The sequence below is a fragment of the Misgurnus anguillicaudatus genome, chromosome 3 (assembly GCF_027580225.2).
Source record: "Misgurnus anguillicaudatus chromosome 3, ASM2758022v2, whole genome shotgun sequence".
Taxonomy (NCBI): domain Eukaryota; kingdom Metazoa; phylum Chordata; class Actinopteri; order Cypriniformes; family Cobitidae; genus Misgurnus; species Misgurnus anguillicaudatus.
The window spans coordinates 17,615,486-17,640,740 of record NC_073339.2 but is presented as its reverse complement, the minus strand read 5'-3'; the positions used below and the strand labels follow the sequence as shown (position 1 = coordinate 17,640,740).

At 36.4% G+C, this 25,255-nt stretch overlaps 2 protein-coding genes across 7 annotated transcripts; one reads left to right on the top strand and one right to left on the bottom strand.

Moving 5' to 3' along the window:
- The first annotated feature begins 6,798 nt into the window (after window positions 1-6,798).
- On the top strand, window positions 6,799-14,404 carry scoca (short coiled-coil protein a). Of its 6 annotated transcripts, none has more exons than XM_073862465.1 (4): window positions 6,799-7,034; window positions 11,373-11,447; window positions 11,532-11,606; window positions 11,805-14,404. In XM_073862465.1, the coding sequence occupies exons 1-4, from the start codon at window positions 6,971-6,973 to the stop codon at window positions 11,945-11,947; spliced, it is 357 nt and encodes a 118-aa protein (XP_073718566.1). In that variant the 5' UTR covers window positions 6,799-6,970; the 3' UTR covers window positions 11,948-14,404. The 6 variants fall into 6 exon arrangements, with proteins under 6 accessions (XP_073718566.1, XP_055060950.2, XP_073718567.1 ...); XM_055204975.2 differs by having other exon boundaries at window positions 6,800-7,034; window positions 11,373-11,444; window positions 11,526-11,606; XM_073862466.1 differs by lacking the exon at window positions 6,799-7,034 and adding an exon at window positions 10,542-10,704.
- A 39-nt stretch (window positions 14,405-14,443) lies between these two features.
- Window positions 14,444-24,498, bottom strand: clgn (calmegin). Its single transcript, XM_055204973.2, has 15 exons — window positions 24,336-24,498; window positions 23,598-23,774; window positions 23,399-23,472; window positions 22,632-22,690; window positions 22,342-22,483; window positions 22,136-22,217; window positions 21,644-21,836; window positions 21,114-21,303; window positions 19,512-19,625; window positions 17,771-17,927; window positions 17,351-17,566; window positions 17,141-17,257; window positions 16,035-16,182; window positions 15,835-15,953; window positions 14,444-15,385 (listed from the first exon to the last, which is right to left on the bottom strand). Exons 2-15 carry the CDS (start codon window positions 23,772-23,774, stop codon window positions 15,305-15,307), a joined length of 1,869 nt encoding a protein of 622 aa, XP_055060948.2. The 5' UTR covers window positions 24,336-24,498; the 3' UTR covers window positions 14,444-15,304.
- Window positions 24,499-25,255: the final 757 nt, after the last annotated feature.

The following is a 25,255-nucleotide window of genomic DNA, read 5'->3' as shown; positions in this document are numbered from 1 at the left end:
AGCTCAAAATACCCCACAGATAATTTATTATAACATGTTAAAATTGCCACTTAGGTGCAAGCAAAAATATGCCAGTGTGGGCGTGTCTTTTAAAATGCAAATGAGCTGATGAAATGCAACCACTAATCACCATAATGGTGGCTTGTTGAAATTGAAATTTAATTGTGCTGTCAATTATTCTCTCTTTCTCTCTCTCTCTCTCTCTGTCTCTGCACTAAATGGCAGTGCCGTGGTTCGATAGTGCAGATTAAGGGGCGGTATTATTCTAATCAGACTTGCTACCTACCAGTGGTGGCCGGTGACTTCTTTTTTTGAGGATGCTTGATGCGAAGTTCGTCACAGCATGTATGTAGCCCGTCATGTGTGTGATCCGTAATTTCAAAATATGTGTTCTGCGCGTCGAGTGATCCTAGGTGCATCACGTGTATTGTCAAAATAAGTGCCTGCTGCAGACACATCTAAAGGGTTTATGATAAAAGAGACGCTCGCGTTTGCCAGATACTCGCATAATCTCATGCGTAATCAGAGTTTACTGTTAAGGGAGTGTCTTGCGTGTATTTTGTGAACTCTTTTATCATAAATGGTTTTGACGCGTGTGCAGCAGGCACTTATTTTGACAAAACACGTGATGCACATGGTTCACATGAAGCAACAACAAACACATATTTTGAAAACGTAAGCAACACACATGACACTCTGAACACTGAAACTAATTGTTCACATGCTTGCAGAGAATGGTTTACCAAAACTAGTTACTTTGTTGATCTTGTTTTACGTTTTCTAGGTTGATAGAAGCACTGGGGACCCAATTTTAGCACTTAAACATGAAAAAAGTCAGATTTTCATGATATGTCATATCATACAAATTAGGTCCCTAATATCACATATCGTTGTCTATGCCAAAAACTGTTCCCATTAGGAATACTAATACTAATTAGTAATACTTTATTGAGCAAATCCTTTAGCTATCTATTGCCTCTGTTAATTTAAGTTAAAATAAAGTGAAATAATTTTTTATTAAATTTTTTCTTTAATTCTTGTGGAGATGATAAATGGGAAAAACATACTGAAAGTGACCCAGCAGCTAGAAAAGTTAGAAATTCCCCTTTTCCTAAAAACTTTCTTAAAATGCTTTCATCATGCATGATATGTAGCAGTAGGCTACTGGTCCCAGAACAGCAGCCCCATATGTATGGTCTTAAAATGTACCATTTAGGTACAGATTTGTACACATTTGGTACCAATGTACCTCTAAGGTATACCAATATGAAGTCTTCACGTGCAGTGGTGTATTTGTTCGAAAGGGTGCTGCCCCAGCCCCGTGACAGATAGGGACTATTTTTTTATGACAGTGCATTTATATGCTGCAAAAAAGTCCAATTTTATTCAAGATGTCCCTTTAAGTTTGTGATTCATTTGCAATCCTACAAACAGTCATTGGTTGTTTTTCTCAAATAAACGAACCCACACTAAAAGAGCCAACAGTTTTAAAATCGCATTATATGTGGCTGTACAGGGATAGATCCCACTGCAGCGCATGCTTGGTAAAATGCTTAATTACTGATCTTGCAGTGTTCAAAAAATAGCATTAATTCTCATTGCTCTGCTGGTGTTCCTAAACCCAAAGCTGATCTGGGATCTGTATTGGGTTGGTTGTTGCTGGTTGTTATGCACGGTGCAGATGGGTTGAGCCTCCTTTACAAGCATCAAGAGAGCCACTGCCAACCGTGGGCATCTGTTAACTCTGCGGTCTGAAATGAGAGAGAGAGCGAGAAAAGAGAGTGAACGAGAAATTGCCTATACATCTCCATTAGTGTTTATACTTCAATCTGCACCACTGTCACTTATTGTGCCATTTTCTATATGTCAAACTCTTCTCGTATGTCAATACATCATCTCACTCCTTCCATGTTTTTGCTTTTACTGTGTTAATGTCAACCTGCAGAATACCATCCCATGAATTCCTTCTTTCTTCTTGGTTAGACATTTGTGCTTCTGCTTTTTATCTAATAAAAGACTAAATCTAGATTGCACGACTTACTCTAGGCTTTCATTAGCTTTAAACTTGTGTTAACAGCGTTTCTCTAGCGTGTAATCACCTTGTAAATGCTTAAGCATCCACGGATTTATACGTTTGAGGCCATTCTGTTGAAAACCCTGCACTGTTGTTAAACTCATAGATCTCGGCTATAAAAAGATGTCATTATTTGAAAAGCACAAGCTTGGATAATCTTTGAACATTTGTTGGAATGGTGACTTGCTCACTTAACATGAATATTATTAAAGGTTCAGTCTAGAGCTTAACTACAGTTTAGTAAAATATAATCCAGTCAGTGCTTCTCACACTGGAGGGGATGAGATGGTGCCAGGTGGCTCCCAGTTTTATGACGTTTTAAAAATACATTCATTTAAATTCTGTGCAGATACACCTCAGAAAAACAAGGCTACTATCCTACAGCACTACATTGTATAATTTTTTTAAAATTCAAATTTTAAGTTTGAGATTGTTTTGTCATGAATTGGGAAGTGAAAACGTTGAAAAGTTTGGAATAAAGTGTGGTCTATGGTCTTTTGTGGTTTTAGAGGAATCAAAAACGTCCTGGTAATTGTATGTTATGTTAATATTTATTAACACACAATAATCAACTTAGTTAATATGCTGCCATCTAGCAGTGATCTATTTGTACATCTATTGTGTCAAGCATTATATTTATATTTCATTAGCACTCCATAAGAACAACACTGTTCAAAACAGTCAACATGCTGTACTTTATGACAGTTTTTACCCACAAGAGGGCACGTCACACAACCTTGCTTTTTAATTTGATTTTTAAAAGATAATGTATAACAACTTAATGCACTTAATCCATACCAAGAATACACATTTTATTAATTATGTTTTATTTAAATTAATTAATATTATCATATATCATATACACTACTGTGCAAAAGTCTTAGGCCACCATTACCAGCTTTGTTGTTTTAGCAAAGTTTTAATGTCCATCCATATTTATTTTTCACTCTAGTACAAATAGAAAATACAAGAAATATGTACACAAAATTAAAAACAACATTTTCAGAACTAAATGTCTTCTTCAGACATCAGTCAGTATTTAGTGTGACCTCTCTTGGCACGAAACACATCTTGAGCTTTTTTGAGGAGACTGAAGTCTTAAAGACATTCGATTAGAATTAGAAATTAGGATTTAATTTTATTTAGGTTTTAGATATCCTGCAACTGCCTGCTATTACTCAAGTGGAAGGGGAGTTTACCCTAAATACTTGACACTTCAGCTTATACTTTTATATTGTTTTTAATACTATTTACTGTATTTTCTGGTTGTATTTTAATAAAGAGGCTGAGAAATAATTATATATGATCACTATACAATTGCAAAAACAACAAATCTAATGGTAGCATGGTGGCCTAAGACTGTTGCACAGTACTGTATATATTATAATATAATTAATATATTTATTTCTATTCATATTAATGCATAATTAATTTATAAATTTGATAATAACAGTAAATAATATATTTAATAATAATAATAAAATATAATTATGAATAATTTTAAAGTATTTAAAAGTGCACAAGTGTGAAAGATGCTTTGTCATGCTGTTACATTATAAACAGTGTTGCATGTGCATGTGAACTGTTTGCAACAGCTGTCTGTGTTTAACTGACCTATAAGGCCTTGCATGGTCTGGCGCCACATTATCTGTCACAACTTTTACTGTCTATGCTGCAAGTTGAGATCTATGCTCCTCTTATACTGGTCTTTAAATCCAGTGTTATGGTTACTGCATTACAAGTAACGTGCAATACGTAATATTATTACTTTTCTGAAGTAACGAGTAAAGTAATGCATTACTTTATAAATGTATACGTTAATATTTGAGTTACTTTTTTAAAAAAAGTAATACAAGTTACTTTTCAGTTTACTTAATTTGATTGAAAAAAATAATGTACTGAATTAAACTGAACGTAGTCACGTAGAATTACGCACTTTATGCATGCGAACAGTTTGAGTCAGAAACGGAGGTTGCAAGCCAAAGCTTGACATTTTTGCGATAAAAATATGCAATTTCTGAATACAGAACTTCTCAGTCATAAAAAAACAACTTCAAGGCCTGAAAGAGATGAAGTCTCAGCCAAGTAGGAAAAAGTAACACAAAAGTTACTTAAAAGTAACGTAAGCATTAATTTCCATGAAAAGTAACTAAGTAACGCAATTAGTTACTTTTTTGGGTAACTTAATATTGTAATGCAAAGTAACTTTCCCCAACACTGTTCAAATCTGCTCTTAAAGGAATATTCAATTTTCTTAAAAGAAAAATCCAGATAATTTACTCACCACCATGTCATCCAAAATGTTGATGTCTTTCTTTGTTTAGTCGAGATGAAATTATGTTTTTTGAGGAAAACATTGCAGGATTTTTCTCATTTTAATGGACTTTAATAGACACCAACAATAGGGCTTGGGCGTCGTGACGTCATTACTTGTCGCGGCGGCCATGTTGGTTGCCTCCTTTACTGCTGCGCTCCATGCTGCGCTCTGTTTATAGACATACTTTCTCTCAATTGTGTGTCTTAATTTAATTAATTTGTCGTTATTTTTTCAACCATGGTAAACCGTTGCTGTATTAATAATATTGTAACACATTAAAATTAATTTTAATTAAAAATGACAGATTACATAATACTTCATTATTTTTTATTCAATATCGGAAACCAAACATTAACCTCAACCCCTCAGTAATGTGTATACATGACATATAAATGACATTTATATATACGACAGTGAAGTATAACATCTGAATATTAATTTATATAGCTTAAGTCAACGTTGAACATAAGGAAAATGTCCCGGTTTACTCGCCCAAAATACGGGAAAATTTCAACATTCATCTTTCTGTTGCTATCCCTCTGCTGACAGCAAAAACTGCTGCATTAACTAAGCTACTTGTGAAGCTAGTAAGGTGTAAGGTGACTTTGCTTACAGATTGGCGTGAAATCGTGCTTTCACAACAACCACGCTGTTATCTTAAAAGGCTCTTTATTAACTCTTTTTTCATATGGATCCTAACCGTTAATAGTTCCGATTTTGTCCACATACCGGTCCCTGCTTCCCTGTTTAACGTATCCCAGTAAATTCCACTTCCTTTTCCGGATTTTAACATCTTTTTTCTTTCTTTTAATTCTCCCAACTCCGCCGCTTCTCCTCGTTCAACTTGCTGTATGTTTACATTCGCGAGGCCACCAACATGGCCGCGACGTCCCAGAATGCAACGCGGCGCCCAAGCCCTATTAATACTTAATTCAACACTTAACAGGTTTTTTCAACGGAGTTTTAAAGGACTATAAACAATCCCAAACGAGACATAAGGGTCTTATCTAGCAATAAAAATAACAAATATCCACTTTTAAAGCACAACTTCTCGTTTAGATCCGGTCGTCATGCGCTAGCGTGACCCGACGCAATACGTCATCACGTCAAGAGGTCACAGAGGACGAACGCGAAACTCCGCCCCAGTGTTTACAAATGTGGTGAAAGAGGACCGTTCCTACATGTTGTATGTAAACTGATACTAATTAATGTCTTTGTGTCACTTTTGTGTCAGTTTATTGTTTACAATGGTCCACCAATTAATGTCTTTGTGTCAGTTTATTGTTTACAATGGTCCGCAAATGTGCGTTTTATATATGTAACACGTGACCACCCTACGTCACTACACATTTACGTTAGGTCGCGCTGGACCGGACCTAAACGAAAAGTTGTGCTTTAAAAGTGTATATTTGTTATTTTTTTGTTAAAAATGACAATCGTTTTGCTAGATAAGACCCTTATGCCTCGTTTGAGATCGTTTATAGTCCTTTGAAACTCCGTTGAAAAAAACTGTTAAGTGTTAAGTATTAATTTTTGGTGTCTATTAAAGTCCATTAAAATGAGAAAAATCCTGCAATGTTTTCCTCAAAAAACATAATTTCATCTCGACTGAACAAAGAAAGACATCAACATTTTGGATGACATTGTGGTGAGTAAATTATCTGGATTTTTCTTTTAAGAAAATTGAATATTCCTTTAACCCCATTTTTCAAAATCGCTTCTTGGTGATTCTTCTGAATTTTTTATGTATGATTTTTCCTTAACTTTTTACATTTATGCATTTGGCAAACACTTTAATCCAAAGGGACTTAGAGTGTCTTATGTGTGTGTTTCCTGGGTTCGAACCCATGACCTTTCGCACTGCTAATGCAATGCTTTACCACTGATACAATTTTTTCTATTTAATATGAAACATTTTCTTGATCATGTTACTTATTGTTTCTTTATTAGTATTATTTTATTCTTGTAAAGCGTTTTGAAGGTGTTATACAAAATAAAGTTATGAAGTTAAAGTTTAAAAATATGCCTGCCTACGGCAACTTATTATGTCTTCAGCCTAAACCGAAACAGAAGAACGAGAGTAACTTCACTGATATAATGAAAGCATCAGAGAGAGTCATTTCAGTAGCTTGTAGTAAATAGGGCCTTTTAACAATCCTGATCAAAGTGCAAACCAATTAGAGCCGTGTAGTTAAAGCACTGCCATGTGGTTCTGTTTGTGCCCATCAGACACTTCCTTTAGTTAATGTGTCACACACTAGCACAGATGAAATGAGGCAGATAGGTTGGGTGTGCGTGTGGTTCTCTCTGTAATCTGAGAAAGAGAACAAGTGAACTTTGGATCTCACAGCAGGCGTCGCCCTAGGTCTCGTGGCTTTGTTACCTGAGTTGCCACACAGGTCTGGTTGGTAACCGTGGTGATAGTGAATAATTGAGAAGGTACGGCCAGACAAACAGCGAGAGCTGCTAAAGAGAGAGAAATAAACGTGAAAAGAATCTTTTTAAAGACATTTAACTAAATAATTCAGTCTATTAAACTTTTACTACTAATAGGATACACTACCACACACTGCTCGGCAATGGAGGGAGACGTGGATGAAGATGACGATACTTTTACTAACATCTCACTAGCTGATGATTCAGGTAGGACTTCTGCACATCGTGTCCTAAAAGCTGAACTGAAACCAGTTCGTTTTGTCGTCTTTAGGGAACCGGTGCAAGGAAGGAACTAACCTTGTGTCACCAGTGCAGGAAAACTTGTACTTACCTCAAAACATGCAGGTGCATTAAAAATGGTACACGTGATTTCATTTTGTTTTATGTGATGTTAAAGCATATTCCAATAACAGAACTGTCTCAATTTTCGGTGATGGTGGGCTATGCAGTTTTCTAGTCACAATACAAGAATGAATGAAGCAGCACTGTTGTGTGGAAATGTGTCAGAAACCTCATGTGCCATTGGGGGCAGTGAGTGTTTACTGTATGCTTGTGTATAGAGATGGTCTCACACATAGACGTATACATTTGAAAGTACTGTCAGAGCAGAGCAGGAAGCAGAGCAAAGGCTGCATATTTCAGATGACTCATGTCTATTCTGGACATGAGTAATATTTAAACACTTAAACATCCTAAATCATGCCAGTGAAGAGAGGAGGTCTTATCTAAAAGCTGTTTTATGTGGACCATCCTAACATGGTGTAGTGGTACAGGCCTATACTACTGTAACAATTTATTATTGTGCATGGCTCAAAAATAATGACAAAATGTATGTATTTTTGTTACACTGGTGTAAAAAAGTATTGTCCCCCTTTATGTTTTTTTTTTTTTTGCCAGTTTGTCGCACTTTAATGTATCCGATCATGAAACAAATGTAAATATTAGTCAAAGATAACACAACATGCAGTTTTCAAATGAAGTTTTTTTTAAAAGGGAAAACAAAATCCTGGTTGGGCCAGCCTTAGTAGCAACAACTGCATTCAAGCATTTGTGATAACTTGTTATGAGTCTGTTACAGTGCTGTTACATACCCTCCTCATCTTTGTAGAATTGTTGTAATTCAGCCACGTAAGAGGGTTTTCGAGCATAAACTGTCTTTTTAAGGTCATGCCACAGCATCTCAATAGGACTGAGGTCAGGACTTTGACTAAGCCACTCCAAAGTTTTTATTTTGTTTTTCTTCAGCCATTCAGAGGTGGATTTGCTGGTGTGTTTTGGATCATTGTCCTGCTGCAGAACACAGATTTGCTTTAGCTTGAGGTCAAGAACAGATGGCCAGACATTGACCTTTAGGAGGTCTTGGTAGACAGCAGAATTCATGGTTTATCACAGCAAGTCTTCCAGGTCCGGAAGCAGCAAAACAGCTCCATACCATCACACTACCACCACCATATTGTACTGTTGGTATGATGGTCTTTTTCTGAAATTCTGTGTTACTTTTATGCCAGACGTATTTGGTCACACACCTTCCAAAAGTATTGCATTTTCCCAGAACGCTTGGGGATCATCTATTTTTTTTTTCGTTGCAAAAATTAGATGAGCCTTTATGTTTAACAGGAGGTTGAATTGACTTGCAAAACCAAGCTGTTTTAACTTCATGCTGCAATTTTTTTTACAGTGTAGGTTACGCTATATGCACAGCAGTGGCAGCTCGTGACTGCTTATCCGAGGGGCGCAAATTCAAAATATGTGTTCGGAGTGTCATGTGTGTTTACAAAATATGTGTTTGTTGCATCAACTGAACCATGTGCATCACGTGTTTTGTCAAAATAAGTGCCCGCTGCAGCTTCGTCAAAACCGTTTATGATAAAAGAGACGCTCACGTTCACAAAATACACGCAAGACACTCCCTTAACAGTAAACTCTAATTACGCATGAGATTATGTGAGTATCTGGCAAACGCAAGCGTCTCTTTTGTCATAAACCCTTTGGACGCGTCTGCAGCGGGCACTTGTTTTGATAGGACACGTGATGCACATAGGTTCACTTGACGTGCAGAACACATATTTTGAAATTAAGAACCACACGGGCTACATACATTTTGTGACAAACTTTGCATCGAGCATCCTCGAAAAAAGAAGTCACTGGCCACCACTGGTGCACAGTGAATCATCTTAAAGGTAGGGTATCACATTTTGAAAAATGCTAACGGTAGCCTACTAGCAATGAAATCACGATCCCACCCTCCATTTAAATCGCCATCCAAAGTCACGCCTCTTTCAAAACACTTGAACACGCACAGATCAGACTGTCACATCTCATGTCTCAACTGGTTTACATCAGAATTAGTTAAAGCACACTTTCAGTTGTGTAAACGTAGTAACTATATCGTTACTAATCGCTAATCTGTAAACAAACACAAATTTCATAAGCAACGCAATGTTTTATCAAAGTAGAATATCTGAATCCATCCAAATACAAACATATCTCATACCTACCTTACCAAAATAAACAGTGCAACGACCCTTTCAGACCCTTTTCCTCCTGCAGTTGTTTGCATCTCGTGGTAAAGCAGTAAAGTTACCGATGTTCATTTGTGTTTTCACTATTTGCTGATCCAGGCAGTTTTTGCTGTTGTTGTTATAAAACATGTCTTTCGTTTTGTGGCTCCTGTGCAGGTTGTCATCAATTCAGCAGGAAAGTTTGCCATTCTTCCTCTGTTTACAGACGGGAAGTGAGCGCACGTAAACGCGCCAATGACGTATGGTGTCTGTGTGAACAGGCTGCGTGGTGGCATATAAATTACGCATACGGATGAGGGACAAAAAAGGCAACGTCCGTTCGGACCGAGATCTATGATTGATTGAACATTTTTTTCGTCCTATGGCTTTCACAGATGGCATACATTTCTACAAATACATTTAAACAACTTAACATAGTGATTGCTATCAGGATGTGAGGAGACTTTTAACCAGCGTAACTAAAAATGTTTCTGGATCAAATGAGATACCCTGCCTTTAACAGTGACAGACTGGTTGTGCTGGATTAGCTCACTATCAAGCTACTATGGCAAGCATTTTTGACATTTAATCATTTACATTTACTAGTATCTATTTTTGTTACTAGTAACTATTTAAAAGATACTAGTATTTATTCATTAGATACTAGCACTTATTCCAATAATGACTAAAATTTAATTATACTTTACTAGTTAAAAAAAAATCAAAACAAGTAGTATCAAATTTTGGGGTACTAGTATCTAATTGTATAGTTACTAGTAGCATTACTAGTAACACTAGTAAGAACTAGAAACTAAAAAATAGAGAGGCTATAGTATATGTAAATGATTAAATGTCACAAATGCTTGCCATAAAGTTACAGTACTCTGTTTCAGTAGTATGTGGTGTGTGCATAGTACCAAACATACAAAAATGCATCAAGTACTATTCAATATTTTAATCTAGCCAATTGTATAGTCTCCTTAACTCATTATTTGATTAGAGTGACATGAATAATATATTTATCATAAGATTGTAGTTAAAAACAGCAATGATAAAATAAGCAGACTTTGGCAATAAGGTGGTGTAGCAATTTAGCAGATCAATGTTTGCAGAGTGGTCTTTGTTTAACACTATTCTAGAAAAAAGCAGCACGTAGTCTTTCATTGAGAACAACGCCTCAAATTACATTGAGCTTTGTCTCCCTCTGTCGGCGGCTGTCGGCAGTGCGTGTAATTGTATGGGTGGATGACTGTGTGTGTAAAAGAGAGACAGATAAGTGATGAGGTAACGGATTGTCCGTCTATCCGAAAGGATTGCATCGGATGTCTGATTGTTTTGGTCATCTTTAATAACAAAGAAGTGTAATCCTAAATCAGGTAAGAATGTGTGACTGAATCAGTCTAACAGTTAATAGTGTGCATTTAGCTTTTCACTGTCTCGTGCGATATGTTTAAAGCTTGTTTGAGGACAGTAAAATTGGATTAACACTGTTATTCGGGTTATTTGGTGTACGTCTTTTACTATCTAGTAGTATCAAATGTGATTTTTGTTATCAATGCATTTAATAGATGCTACTTAAGCTCGCGGCCTGGAATGCGCGAGTTTCTAACGTTAACAGTTACACGGCACGAGTTAAAACAACAACAACAAAAAACAGAGATAATGTTAATGTTCAAGATTTGAAATCGTTATTTTAAACAATGTCATGTAAATGATAGTGATTTTAGCAATATGTGAAGGATTATCCAGTAGAGGCGACGCTTTGTGTGAATGTGTTAGCCAGTTGCTAACTTAGCAAAACAGTTATTTGTGATCGCCTTAAAAAAAAAAAAAAATAGTGATCGCCAATTTTGTGAACGTAACTGGTGGATGAAAATTATTGTTTTGTTTATGGTACTGAAGTATTAGACTTTTACAATTCACCACGGTAACTTACTTAAAATTATATCGTGCCATTTAGTAGTTGTTTTAAATAAACACACTATGTGTGTGTATCTTACATTTTGTATTGGTCTAGTAACATTTGAAAACATCTCTTACACAGCTGAAGGCGTACCAAGAGTCCTGCTTTTGAGACCGGAGGACCAATACAGAACCATGAACTGTGAAATTGATGATAGGCCCATTTATTTGCTATAATGTTTTGGATGTTGGATTGCTTTTGCACTATTACAGGTGTGTTTGTGTATCATTTAAGGAGATATGGAGAATCAGGTTGAGCAGGAGGAGAAGACGAGGCTCATTAACCAAGTGCTGGAGCTTCAGCACACTCTTGAGGGTATAAATCCTTTGTTTTGGAGAAATATAAACTTTCATATATTTTATCCTTCTGACATTTTGTGATGCTGTTTTGTAACACAATACACTTCGTGTGTCTGTTTGTCCTCAACATCACATCATCCACTCAGGCACTCCTCTAATGGCTGCCTGGAAAAGCTAAGTGATGCACACTAATGCATTCTGTCTTTCTCATTAGATCTTTCTGCGCGCGTGGATGCGGTGAAAGAAGAGAACCTTAAGCTTAAATCTGAGAACCAGGTTCTTGGGCAGTACATCGAGAACCTCATGTCTGCCTCCAGCGTGTTTCAGACCACCGACACCAAAGGCAAACGGAAATAAGCGACGGTGTGGATCACGTTTGTGTAGTTCATCATCCGCATCATTCAACATTCAACCGAAACGCCAATACATAAGCCGCTGTTTTATTTATTTTGTTCATTTACAATATACTGATGCATCTGTTAGCATGGTATGGTTATTACTTGAATGGACTAAACTGCTGTCTGTCCTTTAAAGGTGTGTGTGGGGGGGTATCTTTCGATATTTTCATGGTTTCAGTGTTGTAAATATGTTTTGATATCACTATAGTAAGAATTACTTCAGTTACATTTTTCATTTATATGTTTAGAGATAAAGAGATTGACCAGAAGGCGAAACAAAACGTAGCATTAGGCCAACATATGCTCGATCATTTCCTATTTACCAAAATCCTAATAATTTCATCATATAACTGCGCAAAGCACGAAAGCTCATCAGTTAAAATAAGATAGGAATCAAAAGTAAGCATAAAGAATCGCAGTATTATCTTATTTTCTCATATTCATGTAATATTGTATGACCAGGACTACGTTGATTTCCATCCTTTAACAACTTGCACTAATACAAATAAGTTGTAGTAGAATGCAAAATGCATTTTGTGAAAAATTAAGTTCAGAACTTAATAACTAGTTTGAATAACATTTTCAGACACAATAGCTAATTAATATTAGTTATTAATACGCCAATATTTTCCAGCTTTAATATTCACATCTGTTGGCTTGGATGTAAATAACAATGTGCACTGTAAAATAAAAAGTTAAAACTTACATTTAAAGGTACAATTAATTTGAACTTTCTTGGCTAGTAAAGAATTCCTGTAAATTAGAAAGTTAAATTAGCTTAAGTTATTTCAATGTAATTTTTATAATTTATAGCAACTCCTCACTTGTCAAGGAAGTTGAAATTAATTTCAAATTGACTGAACTTAAATTTTTCAAAAAATATTTTTTATAGATGTGGACAGTAAAGCACACATCTGATGTGTATAATGATGTGCACATACTAGGGATGCATAACGATTAATCGCGATTAATCTATAGCAGAATAAAAGTTTTTGTTTACATCATGTGTGTGAACTGTGCATAATAATTATGTATATATAAATATGCACACATGCATGTGTAATTTTAAGAAAGAATATATATTTGAAGAGTTTCGTTGCAAAACGAGATAACCACCGTTTTTTTAATTGTTCAGAAATCTCGTTTTTTGGTTGTGCATTCCAATTAGTTTCAATGCAACTGCAGTTGGTTTGTTTTGATTTAACTTCATAACTTAAAAAATACAGCTAAGTAGCATCATAAAACAAAATAATAGCATGATAACATAATAATAAACATGTTTTGACAAATATGTTAAAAAATGGATTTATCTCATTTTGCAACGAAACTCTTCATTTATATATGATATAAATTCTATATATATTTATCTATACAAAGTTATTATAAACAGTTCAAACACATATATGATGTAAACAAAAACTTTTGTTGTGCTATAGATTAATCGCGATTAATCGATATGCATCCTAGCACATACATGTTCCTTTGAAAGTGCATGACATCCCATTACTTCTCAATGCATGGTTGTAAAAAAAAGCCTAGGATAGATATCTGAATGTCAGTAACCTAAACCACTCTAACTCAGCCCATTTGTCAATCCTTTGTTATATTTTAAGAGGGCCCTGCCCCACCAAATTAGATTTACTTTCTTTGATACTTGGATGTATTGCAGATTTTCTGACTAGTGCACAGACATAACTGCCATCTTTGCTGTGGGATCGATAGACTAAAATGGCTTGTGTGTTAAACTCCAGCATTGTGTTGGAGTGGACACTATTCATGTTTGAATCCTAGAGATGAAATGGTGGAAGAAATAGACTGTCAGGCTTTTAACGTTTGCAGCGAGGTTGACTGAGTGATATTGATCTGTCTGATCGGGAAGCTATGGAGGCCCATTTCTGTCACATAACAATAAAAATAATAATAAAGCTTTGGTAACTTAGCATTTAATTCAGATTGATAAATCCATGATTTTAACTGACCCAAAGTTAGTGATTTCAGATGTTTTATCTTAAAATAAACCTTTTAATCTTGTAATTTTTCTAAATCATTTAGGATTTTTATCTCATATCTTTTAACTTTCATAGTGTTATATTTTATTATTTTGTATTGAGATTTACCTTCTTTTCGGAAATGGGCCTAAGGAAGCAGTCTGCTGGTTAAGTGACATTTATGAACACAGATGCTCTTTGCTCAGATTTTGCAGATGTGAATCTGTCAGTATGAATATAAGAAACACAAAATGATTTGGCACAGATACTGGCTACCACCACACTACATCATTATTATTCTGTTTATTGTTATGAATGTTTATTTATGTTTGCAAGCACCTGATGCAAGTATACTGCCTGTTATGAAAGTGTACATTTTTATTTTGTTACAATTACGCCTTTAATAAAATAATTTGCCTTTGCACAAACGGGTGTTTCTTGTTAAGTCATGGCAACGAACCACTCAATTTATAGTAAATATTTATTTCCAAGAGCAATGAACAGTTTGCAAACATGTAAACGAAACGCTGTCTTTGTAAGGCTGAACACATGACCTGGAAAAGCAGAAAAAACTAAACTGTTCTTCATTTGAAGAACAACCATGTCTGCTTTCAGGCCTCCTGAAGTAATTCCATACTAATGGTCAATCTGATGTCAAAACAGTAATTAGTTTGAGTTGTCAGCATGTCTTTGAATACCTGGTATCAGGTTTAACTGTGCGTAGCGACTTTGTTTAATGTCAAAACAGCAATACTGACCTAGATGTCTTGTGAAAACAGCCCCTGATCTTACAGAGCTCCTCTCCACAGCCTGCCAACGGTGGCAGTGACTACAAGATTAAAAAGTCGATTCAATTGCATCATTTTCAAATGACATACAAACAATAAATATGACCAGTGTGCTTTCATCAAGTTAAAAGGCTCATAACTTAGAACTCACAAATACTTTTGTAATAACTTAAAAGAACTAAAACATAGATGCGAACATAAACTAGTTAATCTTTTTAAAATACCATTGAATATTTTCCTTCGCAAATCTCGGATCTCATTACTTGTAGGCCCTGGCCCGAAACTACTCCTTAAATTTTAATCTAAAAAGGCAAAAATAAAAGAAATGGAAAACCTCAGAGATAAAACTCGACAGGAACCAAGCGGAAGACTGAAGTAAGTGAGGAGAGGTGACATCGGATGAATGACGACCTCTTTAGCGAAATGGCTAGGATTGCCGTTTTCTGCATGCTGAAGGGCGTAAAGCCGAAAGCATGCAGCAAAAAGAGGCAGAGGAACAAGAGAAAGGAGGAAAACGTGGAAGATAGGGAGGAGGGCTCTTCAATCCTTTCGTACTCTTCTCTTTCTGACAACTTTATCTTCCTTTCCTGTGATCTGATTTCCCTCATCAGCGTCCTTCATCTGCAAAAACACAAAGTTGTCATCTACAATTATGATTTTGAAACAATAGTAAGGTAGGATAGAAAAGAGTCTCATGCATCATCTCATAAGAAGATACAAAAGGAGTGTACACACAAAATTTGTTCACATCCTCTTTCTAATGTTGATGAATTAAAAAATTAAGGAAGTATGTGACTGTAGATTTTAAATACTAGTCAACATCTGAAGGGGATCAAAAACGTTCAAATGTTGTCTTGTTTAGTACAACACACGTCCCTACTATATCTATTTGATGACTTTTCGCACAACTTCTTCAGTATACCTATTTTTTACCCTTTGTAAGAGTTTCCTTTCAAGTCCTGGAAGTCTAATTACATTAATATAAAAGTCATGGAGTAGTAAGGACAGTGTGGTAGTACTGGAGTCTAAATATATGACAGCCTATTTGACAGTTGTTTTAACCCGCTTACTTCGTCCTCTGAGGGTGAGTCGTTTGGCTCCCTGACCTCTTCCTCCTCCTCCTCTTCTTCATCTTCTTCCGTATCTCCTCCATTATCATCATTCTCCATCCCATCTCCATTCTCATCCACTGGGGAAATTAAAGAGTATCAAATGAGGAAAATCATTAGTAAATTTAATATCAATTGTAAAACAATACAATTTTACAAACCGGCAGCTTCATTTGCTTCCTCTGCTGTTGCTTCCTCTTCATCATTTCCTTTCTCCTCCTCTTCCTCCCCCTCTTCTTCTTCTGCTACGTCCTCTGGTTCTGCTTTGGGTTGGTCAGTTTTCTTGTATGCATAGTCGTCCTCGGACTTCTACAACATACAAACAAGTGTGAGATACTCAAACGGAGTTGGCCAAGTCCACTTGAACAAGACAACAGGGTGGGTAGCTGGTTAATCCCAAACACGCTAATATCAATTCATCTTACATGATAAACCAGATTAAACAAAGGTTTAATAACTTAAGGTCTTGAGGAAATGTGAAGTTTGATCTCAAATAGGACCTGGCGTGTCTGCATTTATTTAAATAAATAAAAATTACATTTGCTGAAGGTGCCCAACTATGCAAAACTATCACAAAACTCATCTGTAAGTCACTTTAAATATAAAGCATCCGCTAAATGAACAAATGGAACATGTAAACATTATGTAAATGTGTTCAAGTTTACTACAAGTGGTACCTAAATTCATTTTTAAAATAAATTTTCGCACATTTAAGTTCATATTCATGGTGTCTTAAAGCACAGATAAGTACACTTAGATGTTCTTAAAGGCGGGGTGCATGATAAAAAAAAAAAACTTTGGAAAAGGCAGTCGGGCCGACTACCAAAACACACTTGTAGCCATCAGCAGTAAGGGGTATGTCTACTAACCAACATCATTGCCTGGGTTGCGTATGTGTGGGGCGGGTCTATCAAAAGAAGGTCCAGATTCTATTGGTGTAGGGGCGTGTTTGTTTAGGTGATTTCAAATGTTAACATTGGCTTTCAGAGATCATGCACCCCACCGTTAAGATTATCATAAGAAGTACTAAAGAAGAATTTTTTGTATTTTTAAGTACAAAATTAGTAAGTGCAAATAGAGCACTTTAAGTACATTATGGAATTGTACTTATTGGGAAAGGACGGCACAGATGAATGTGCTTTACACTAAAAATCTGTATGATTCTAGTAAAAACAAAAAAAAACTATTTAGTCTATATTTCAGGCCTGCCATGTCAAATGTCTCCTTTGAGATCCAGCATATGCATTCATCTGTGATCAGCCCTTACCTTTGGCCAGCAGAAAAGCACAGCGAGTCCAAAAGGCAGACCGACAGTAAGAATGTAAATCACCCACAGCCAGGGCCTTTCCTCGGCAGCCAGCGCCAATTGACTCAACACTCCAGGCTAAGACGAAGAGAAAAAGTATACTAACCACATCAAAGGCTATAATGCAGAGAGCAGAAATGCAACAGAACTCTGTGCAAGACGGAGACAAACCTCATTGGCGCTGGCAACTAGCTTTTTGAGTCCCCAGCTGTCTGCAGCCCAGCGGTCTGCCACTTCCTTCTCAGCAGTTATGATGAAATTATCAAAGTAAATGTCGGAGGTCATAGACCAAAGCTCCAGACCCACAGCTCTGAATGAATCCATTCGAAACGGGTGAAGATCCTCGAAGTAGTCAGGATTTTGGATCTTCCGTGGACTCCATGCTCCCTGTATACAATTGCCGTAGCATAAGAGAGAAACAAGATCTGTGGTCATACTCTGGGAGTATGCTAGCATGATGCTATACAAGCTGAGCTATAGGAAAACTAGATAGTAGAGGGACAGCATATGCGTGACATTTCTTTGTACTAAATAAAATACAAATGAAAAAAGGTGTCTTAATAACATATGTATGACTCCCAATGCCAGTACCTGGTAGTTGGGGTTGTCTATGAGAGGTGCTTTCCATTTGCCCTTATACTGAGGGTTATTGATCATGGGGGTTTTCCATTCACCACAGCCAGGAGCAGTTGTACAGGCTGGGTTTGGCACCTGAGCAGCCTCCCATTCTCCATCCATTTCCTCATCCCTGAGTTGTAGGACAAGAACATTAATGAAAAGGCGCTGCAGAAATAATTAATACATAATAAATGACAGCATAGTGTTTTATATAGTGTATTAAGTATTAGAGACGACTGTCTGACAATTGAATCAATAGTACTGCATCAGTAGTAGTCTTTTTTTTTGGTAGTGGAGACTAGCTAGGGTTTTTTAGACATATGTCCTATAAAAATAACATACTGGCCTTACTTCAGGGGTCTTCAACCCTGTTTGTGGAGAGCTTCTGTCCTGTAGAGTTTATTGTAACATGGCTCTATATATTTAGTATATAAGTCAGTCTGTCCAGGAGATTCTATTAATCTTGTGCAGACTAGACCCAGGGTTTAGCTACAACAGTGGTTACCATCTACAACCATTTAACTTTAGTGTTATTCATTCACTGTAGGTTCTTTTACTACTGGTTGCTCCATAATAAATTGGCTTAACTTAATGTGTCCTGTCCGATTAGCCACTACACTCACTGCAGAATTTTTTTTTGAATCAGGCATGTAGTCAATAACATTGGTGCCCCCCAAAGCCGTGTACTGGGTCCGATTTCTAAACTCTCTAATATGTACAAGAGACTAGACTGCCTTATAAATGTATATTACGCAGTGCCCGAAAACAGTCCCCTGTTATTGAAAGTTACCAAGGGGACTATTTTCGGGCAGTGTGTAATATCATTGCACCTGCTGCAGCCATTTTACAGCCAGAATGAGAGTACAGTCCCTAGCCATATCTGCCTAGAAAATAGCAACTTTTAATTTTCCGTTGGTCTTAGTACACAATGTAACTACAGAAGAGTTAAGTTTTAAATAAGAAAAATATCAAAACTCTTTGATTATTTTTTAACGCGATGCTAATGGTCTAATCAGATTCAAGGGATTGTGCTAAGCTATGCTAAAAGTGGTACCGCTAGACTTGGACATCAGCTGAATGTATTTCAAAATGGTAAAATTGACTGTTTAACTCTCGGGGAGCTGGAAAATGAGTGTCCCTTTAATATTTACAGTTGAAAATAAACTGCAATATAAGTCTTAGGTGTGCTCAAAATGTGTCTGTACAAAATACCCCACATATCATTTATTATAGCATGCCCAAAATGCCCCTATTTGGGTTAGAGCAAACACACGCTGTTTCGTGTGTGTACCTTTAAATGCAAATGAGCCACTACTCCCCACTCCCTTACCAAAAGAGACAGTGAGCGCTTTCAGTTAGAACAGATGTGATTCCTGTGAATATAGTCTGAGACATTAGTATCTCACTATTGAGATATGGCGGACAGCGTACAACTCGCTGAGGATGAAAACTATGGAAATGCAGAACTCTCAGTCAGTGGCCGTGGGCGGGCTTTATCAGTGTGACATCACATTCACAGGAGAATAAAAATGGGGATTAAAAAAGGAGTGCATGGATTTTTTTCATTGTAGGGTGGTTGTGTTCACACACTGCCAAGACACATTTATGTCCAAAAAAGTGAATTTTGCATAATAGAAGCCCTTTAACACAAATAATAAAGCTCCTCAAGGAACACTTACACAAAACACTGGAAAGACAAAAACGTTGTTCTTACCAGTCATCAGGTTTTTCTGCAGTGGGGTCAGAGACAAACTCTGGTTCATCGTCCAGCCACCCATCAGGCTTCACTGCATCAGGATCAGGTATCTTAGCTGGGGCATCTTCATCCCTAGATAGATTCATAAAGAAAGAAAGAAGGGCATACAAGGTCACTCAAACTAATACTAACATGCTAACAATACTACATGGTCATGCATTAAATTCAAACTGCTGCCCCTTATACTTTTAAAACACTACAGTACTACTGTCATTTTCTGTAAACCTTCTTTTTTAAGGAAGCCTTTAAACGTGTTGAAATAAATTATATTTGAAAATGTGGACACCCCGCAAAGCATTTATCTGCAGGAATTAAGTAATTGTAAAATTCAGTAACCCCTAAACACTTGTTAGCAATAAACCCTTATAAGTCCCTTGGGGTCAAAATTACCCCAAAGCCACTTTTCTTTAGTTTAAAAAAAATGGTTCCCCCTTCATCTCAGTGGACTAAGATTTTGTTACTTTTCTAGATTATCTGTCAATATTCATATAAAAACTGGGCTTGATTCAGTCGTTCTGAAGATGTGTAAAAAATTTTTTACAAAAGAGGCCATTGGGGGTCAAAATGACACCAACTGAAAATGAATGGGAAATGCAAAAAAATCCTTTTTTAATTTGTAAAAAAATCAATACATCCAGAATAATTCTGAAAATTTCAACACAAAAAAGAAGGCCTGGTACTACAGCACAAATGCAATATAGAAAACACATGCTCAGTCACACCACACGCACACGCGAACACCCACACACACACACACACACACACACACACACACAGGTATGACTGCCACAGGGAGCATTTTTATAGAATTTGGCAAAAAAGAGCCACAAATGCAGAACAAAGACGTAAAGTGGTGGGCTATAAATGATCACACAGGTGCGTGCACACACACACACACACACACACACACACACACACACACACACACACACACACACACACACACACACACACACACACACACACACACACACACACACACACACACACACACACACACAAAGATTTTAATGTCCTTTCTAATGTTTATATATACATAAATTCACAAAATCTATCACTAAAGTAGTGAGGTGAGCAGTTGGCCACATCCAGTGAAATGAATGGGTCTCTATGGACCTCTGCTGATCAAAATGATTTTATTTCCATGTATTTCCATGTATTTTATGTTTTTTTAACCAGCAGATGGCCGAATTTAAAACATAATATCTAGATCAATATCTAAAAACAATTTAAATCAAATTTAGATCATAATGTATGTGAATTTTTCATAAAAATTTGAAATTTTTTCTGCAAGCTAATGGTGTAGATTAGGAATTTGGTGGTAAACAGGTTCAAAAGAACTTCATATTCTCCCAAAACACAGCATATTTTGACCCACATGGAGCTCTAATGTAAACAGGAAAATCAGGTCTTATGAGGGTTAATGAACCAGTGCAGGTAGTTTTCACAACAATGTAGCCTACTGTATCCCAAAACAACTTCTGGTACACAAACATTTGCTGGAAAATAAATGTAAGCTATTGCAAGTAGATAAAACCCTTAATACTATTATATTCTCACCAGTCTTCAGGTTTGACTGCTTCTGGGTCAGGGATTTTGGCTCTCTCATCCCAGTCCTCTGGCTTTGAGTCTTTAGGATCATCAATTTCTTTAGGGGGGTTCACAGGTGGGACGACATCTGTTAACAGGCTTCCCCTGCTAACGCTGGACTGATCAATGAAGATCTCATAGCTGTTGTCAGGATTTAAAACTGAGAAGAGAACAATTGTCAATAATATTAATAATTATCTGTTGAATAATTTATTGTTTATATCTAATGCACTGATAAACATTAACTTATAAATTATTGTCAGCCCTCCATTATAACAATAATTTTCAATTTGAACACTGTAAATAAATAAATACATTTCCGAGCCTGTGTGTTCAAATACAAGCAAATTTATTAAATTTTAGCAATTAATTTCATCTTAAGTTACCATGAAATAATATTTGAATAACCGGTATTGGAAGAGAACACTTGAATGTGAGGCATTTTGCTTTATCTATTTTAACAGGCTTCTCATTAAATAAAAACTATAGAGACAATATACCAAGAGTGTAGAGGTGAGTCTTTTTATCGGTGTAGAACTTCTTCAGATCAACGTCGGGTCGTTTGGCATGCTTTTCTTCTTTATCTCCATTAAGGGGGTTTTTATGTCTGAAGATAAAGTGCAGCTTGTAGTCCTCTCCACATTTATCCGGCCCAAACATGATGCTGTATGGGGTCCGGTCATGAAACTGCTCCTGTGAATCAAAATGACAAAGGTCATTCATTTATTTACATCCATTTACATTAACCAAGTAAACAAAACTGTCTGCACACTGAAAACATGCAAAGAGACCAAAGAGGTCTATCTAAAAATTTTATATCTGCAAGGTGAACAAAGTGAAAAAAAGTGCAAAGTGTATTTTATATTAGAAACAGATATTTACCATTTTGCAATTAATTTTATAAAACTTCTCTCAATGTCAACACTAGGACATGTTTTTTTTCTTTTGTTACCAACTATACCATGAAGCAGTCAATCATTCAACACCCTTACCAGATCGAGGTCCTTTGAGTCTGACAGAAGCTTGATGTAAGCCCCTCCACAGTCAATGCCATCTTGAAAATTGACCTCATACCTGCATAGACCAGGTTTTGTTATAATACAAAAGCTTTATAATTTAAGTGTCAAGGCATCACACTAATGCAATTTGCCAGTGTGATGTCCGATTGCCGTTTAACCTGTAAAACACGACCACTTACTGAACGATGAGGGGCTTGTCCTTAAAAACAAAGGGTCGGTTAAGCAAAGCAGCAATAGCGTGGTGTTTGGCACGAGACTTCAGCACCAAGCCCAAATCACCAGGCACCTTGTTTTCCTTTAGGGGCTCAACCTCCCATTTACCTTTAGTAAACAAATGAAATAATTACACAAATTTGTGGTTATTAAGCAGAAGGGGTTATAAGGTGGGGCTTAACAAATCTACGCACATATATAAACAGCACATATATAAATAGCACAACCAGCATGTAGGTCATGCTTTAAAACTAACCATCATATTTTGCAATATCTTCGTCAGCATCTTCCTTCATTGTTTTAGACTGCTGCCAGCTGCAAAAAAAAAACAATTATACACCATGAAAACCAAACAAATGACACACACTGCATCCGGGTAGCAAAATGCATGTAAAATGTGACTACTACTCTATTAAGTCCGTAGTCGTTTTTTTCTGTTTGTGAATGTATGTGCACGGTCGAAAGCACAGCCTTGCAAAGCACAGTTGCATAGTTTATTAAAAAATATTGGCAGTTACAAAAATCCGGTAGTGCGCGTACAGTGTGCACGTTATCCTGATGACAAAATTTGTACCCGGACCCTCCGTACTGTATGCGGACCCTCGCGTATGCGTAAAAACGGGACTATACTTCCAGCTTTTAAGTGATCAATTGACAACATAGTGACAAAACATGCTCTGTAGAGCAGCTTGTCTGAAGTGTATGTAGATCGAAATGGCTCAAGTTAATACAAACATAACAGTTCATTATACACCACTGATCACCATCACAACTATACAGTTATGTACATTACATTGTATTTTTGTAAACAGATCCTCTTAAAATTTAAACACTCATCCTTTAAATATCAAGTTATATGTTGTGCACATAAAATTCATCATCATTAAATTGTAAAATGCATGGTATATAAATTATATTGGTGACACACTGATTTGTAATTATTGGTATTATACATCATTTATAACATAGGGGTGGTGCTTAAGAAAAAAAATGATCAATAACAGTTAGCGTGGCTTCACAAACCTGCTTAAAGAACCTTCATCAAACGTTTCGGCAAAAAACACATCTCCTGTCGGCACTGGGGTCTTGTATGTTACCTGTGGATATCAAAATGCCTAGTGAATATTTACAAATTGCACACATTAAGCGTGAAAAGCAAATAAATGTAAGCTCTTCTCATAGGTAAATGCTTATGTTAAATTAATAATAAATGTTGTTTAACCTGGAAAGAAATATTGACATCTGCTTCCAGGTTCTCACTACCCCCTGTCTCCATGTCCACATCACCATCCTCCACTTGAGCATCATCTTCATCCTCCAGATCCTCCTCCTCCTGGGCCCAGGTTACCATGGAGATGGATAGTAACAAAAGACACGCCCAGCCCCAACGTAACTTCATCTACAAATAAACATGCAAAAAATGTAATATTGTTTTATTAACTTAAGCCTAAAAACTGGAAAGCCTCTTTATTTTTTAACTGCAAGTGCTTTCTTTACTGGGAAGGACCATCTGATCCCATGTCATTTTACCCACGCTATCGATCGACACATCTGCGACCAAAAGCAACATTTATATGTAACGTTTCGGTATATTACAGTAACGTTAGGTCTTTATGTTTGTTGTAAGCATTTATCGATGAAAAGATCGAGCATGACGAACACATTAGCCCCCTGACCTGTCAAGTAACGTTAACGTTAAACAGAAACGAAAGGCAGGTGGTCTTTGAAATGTTTTTTTTTAACAAAATAACTTTCAACTATACAATATTCTGGTCCTAATAAAAAACGTAAACTTATATTCACTTAATGGAAACAATTTTGTGAGCCACAATAACAGTAACGTTAACTGACTAGCTGCAGTACCGTTAGCTGGATGATGACGGTGATGAAGATGATGTGCCAGTCTGCGTGCTCAACAGTTATAGTGTTGGGCAGCAAACTGCTTGTCTTATTCGCTTACCTTTTCCTGGTAAATAAATATCTGCAATGTCCGGTCAGAGGTAGGTTAAACGGATGGGTTTGTCATTCAGCTTTTCGGCGCCAAGAGACAGCTATGAATGAGAGAGATAGCGGGTGTTATCTGAGCGCCGCTCACAACCAACCGCCCCTTAGTAATGAAAAATACTTCCGCGTCACCTATCAAAATAAAAGCCCCACCAGTTTTTAATAGATTCAAGATTCATAATTTTCATAAAATTCTAAAAGCTTTTTTGACATAGTTAAATGAATCTTTACAGTTCCAAAAATAGAAACATGAATTAAACATATTTACAAACAAATACACGCAGTTATAAATAAAAAATAGGTCAAAATATACTATTCTTGCACTGTGGGCTTAAACAAAACCAGCGAGGTCAGCATAACATAAAACCCAATTTCACATAATATTTCAAAATAAAAGTGGGTAATGTAGTCAAAGTTGTTTGTAAGTTAATTCATTTATTCGATAATACTCGTTAAATGTGATATGAATTGGTATTATGGCAAAATAAAAGTGGCGAGCAGCAAATACTGATTTGTCATTTCTCTTCATTCAGTTCAGGAAAGTTTACCAGACAGTTGTGCGTAGGGAAAAAATGCACGCAGATGATGTGGATAAATAACATATGCATTAAAAAATTTATTTTCGGTATATTCATTCTGAATTACAGTTACATTAGCCTTTCACAGCTCGCTCAGTGTGATATACACAATTCTGCAAGAGCTATCAAAATAAAGGCCCCATTAATTTACACAGTAGTACATGTTGCGAAGCATTAACTGCCCTTCCTTTTTGATATGTATCTAAATGTATTGATGTATTTCATGCCCACTGAGGTCATGCCGCCCATGATGCCGTTCAAAGTAACTCTTTCATCGCCTGTCAAAATAAAAGTCCCC

What these genes read in the sequence shown, in the direction of transcription:
- clgn (XM_055204973.2), bottom strand. Translation starts at nt 23,774, where the DNA reads ATGAAGTTACGTTGGGGCTGGGCGTGTCTTTTGTTACTATCCATCTCC. An exon ending in GCAGAAAAACCTGATGACTG is followed by an intron (nt 17,928 to 19,511) that starts GTAAGAACAACG and finishes CCTACAACTCAG; the next exon opens with GGATGAGGAAATGGATGGAG. An exon ending in GGAAGCAAATGAAGCTGCCG is followed by an intron (nt 15,954 to 16,034) that starts GTTTGTAAAATT and finishes TAATTTCCCCAG; the next exon opens with TGGATGAGAATGGAGATGGG.
- scoca (XM_055204975.2), top strand. Translation starts at nt 6,971, where the DNA reads ATGGAGGGAGACGTGGATGAAGATGACGATACTTTTACTAACATCTCA. An exon ending in CTCACTAGCTGATGATTCAG is followed by an intron (nt 7,035 to 11,372) that starts GTAGGACTTCTG and finishes TCTCTTACACAG; the next exon opens with CTGAAGGCGTACCAAGAGTC. An exon ending in CATGAACTGTGAAATTGATG is followed by an intron (nt 11,445 to 11,525) that starts ATAGGCCCATTT and finishes GTATCATTTAAG; the next exon opens with GAGATATGGAGAATCAGGTT.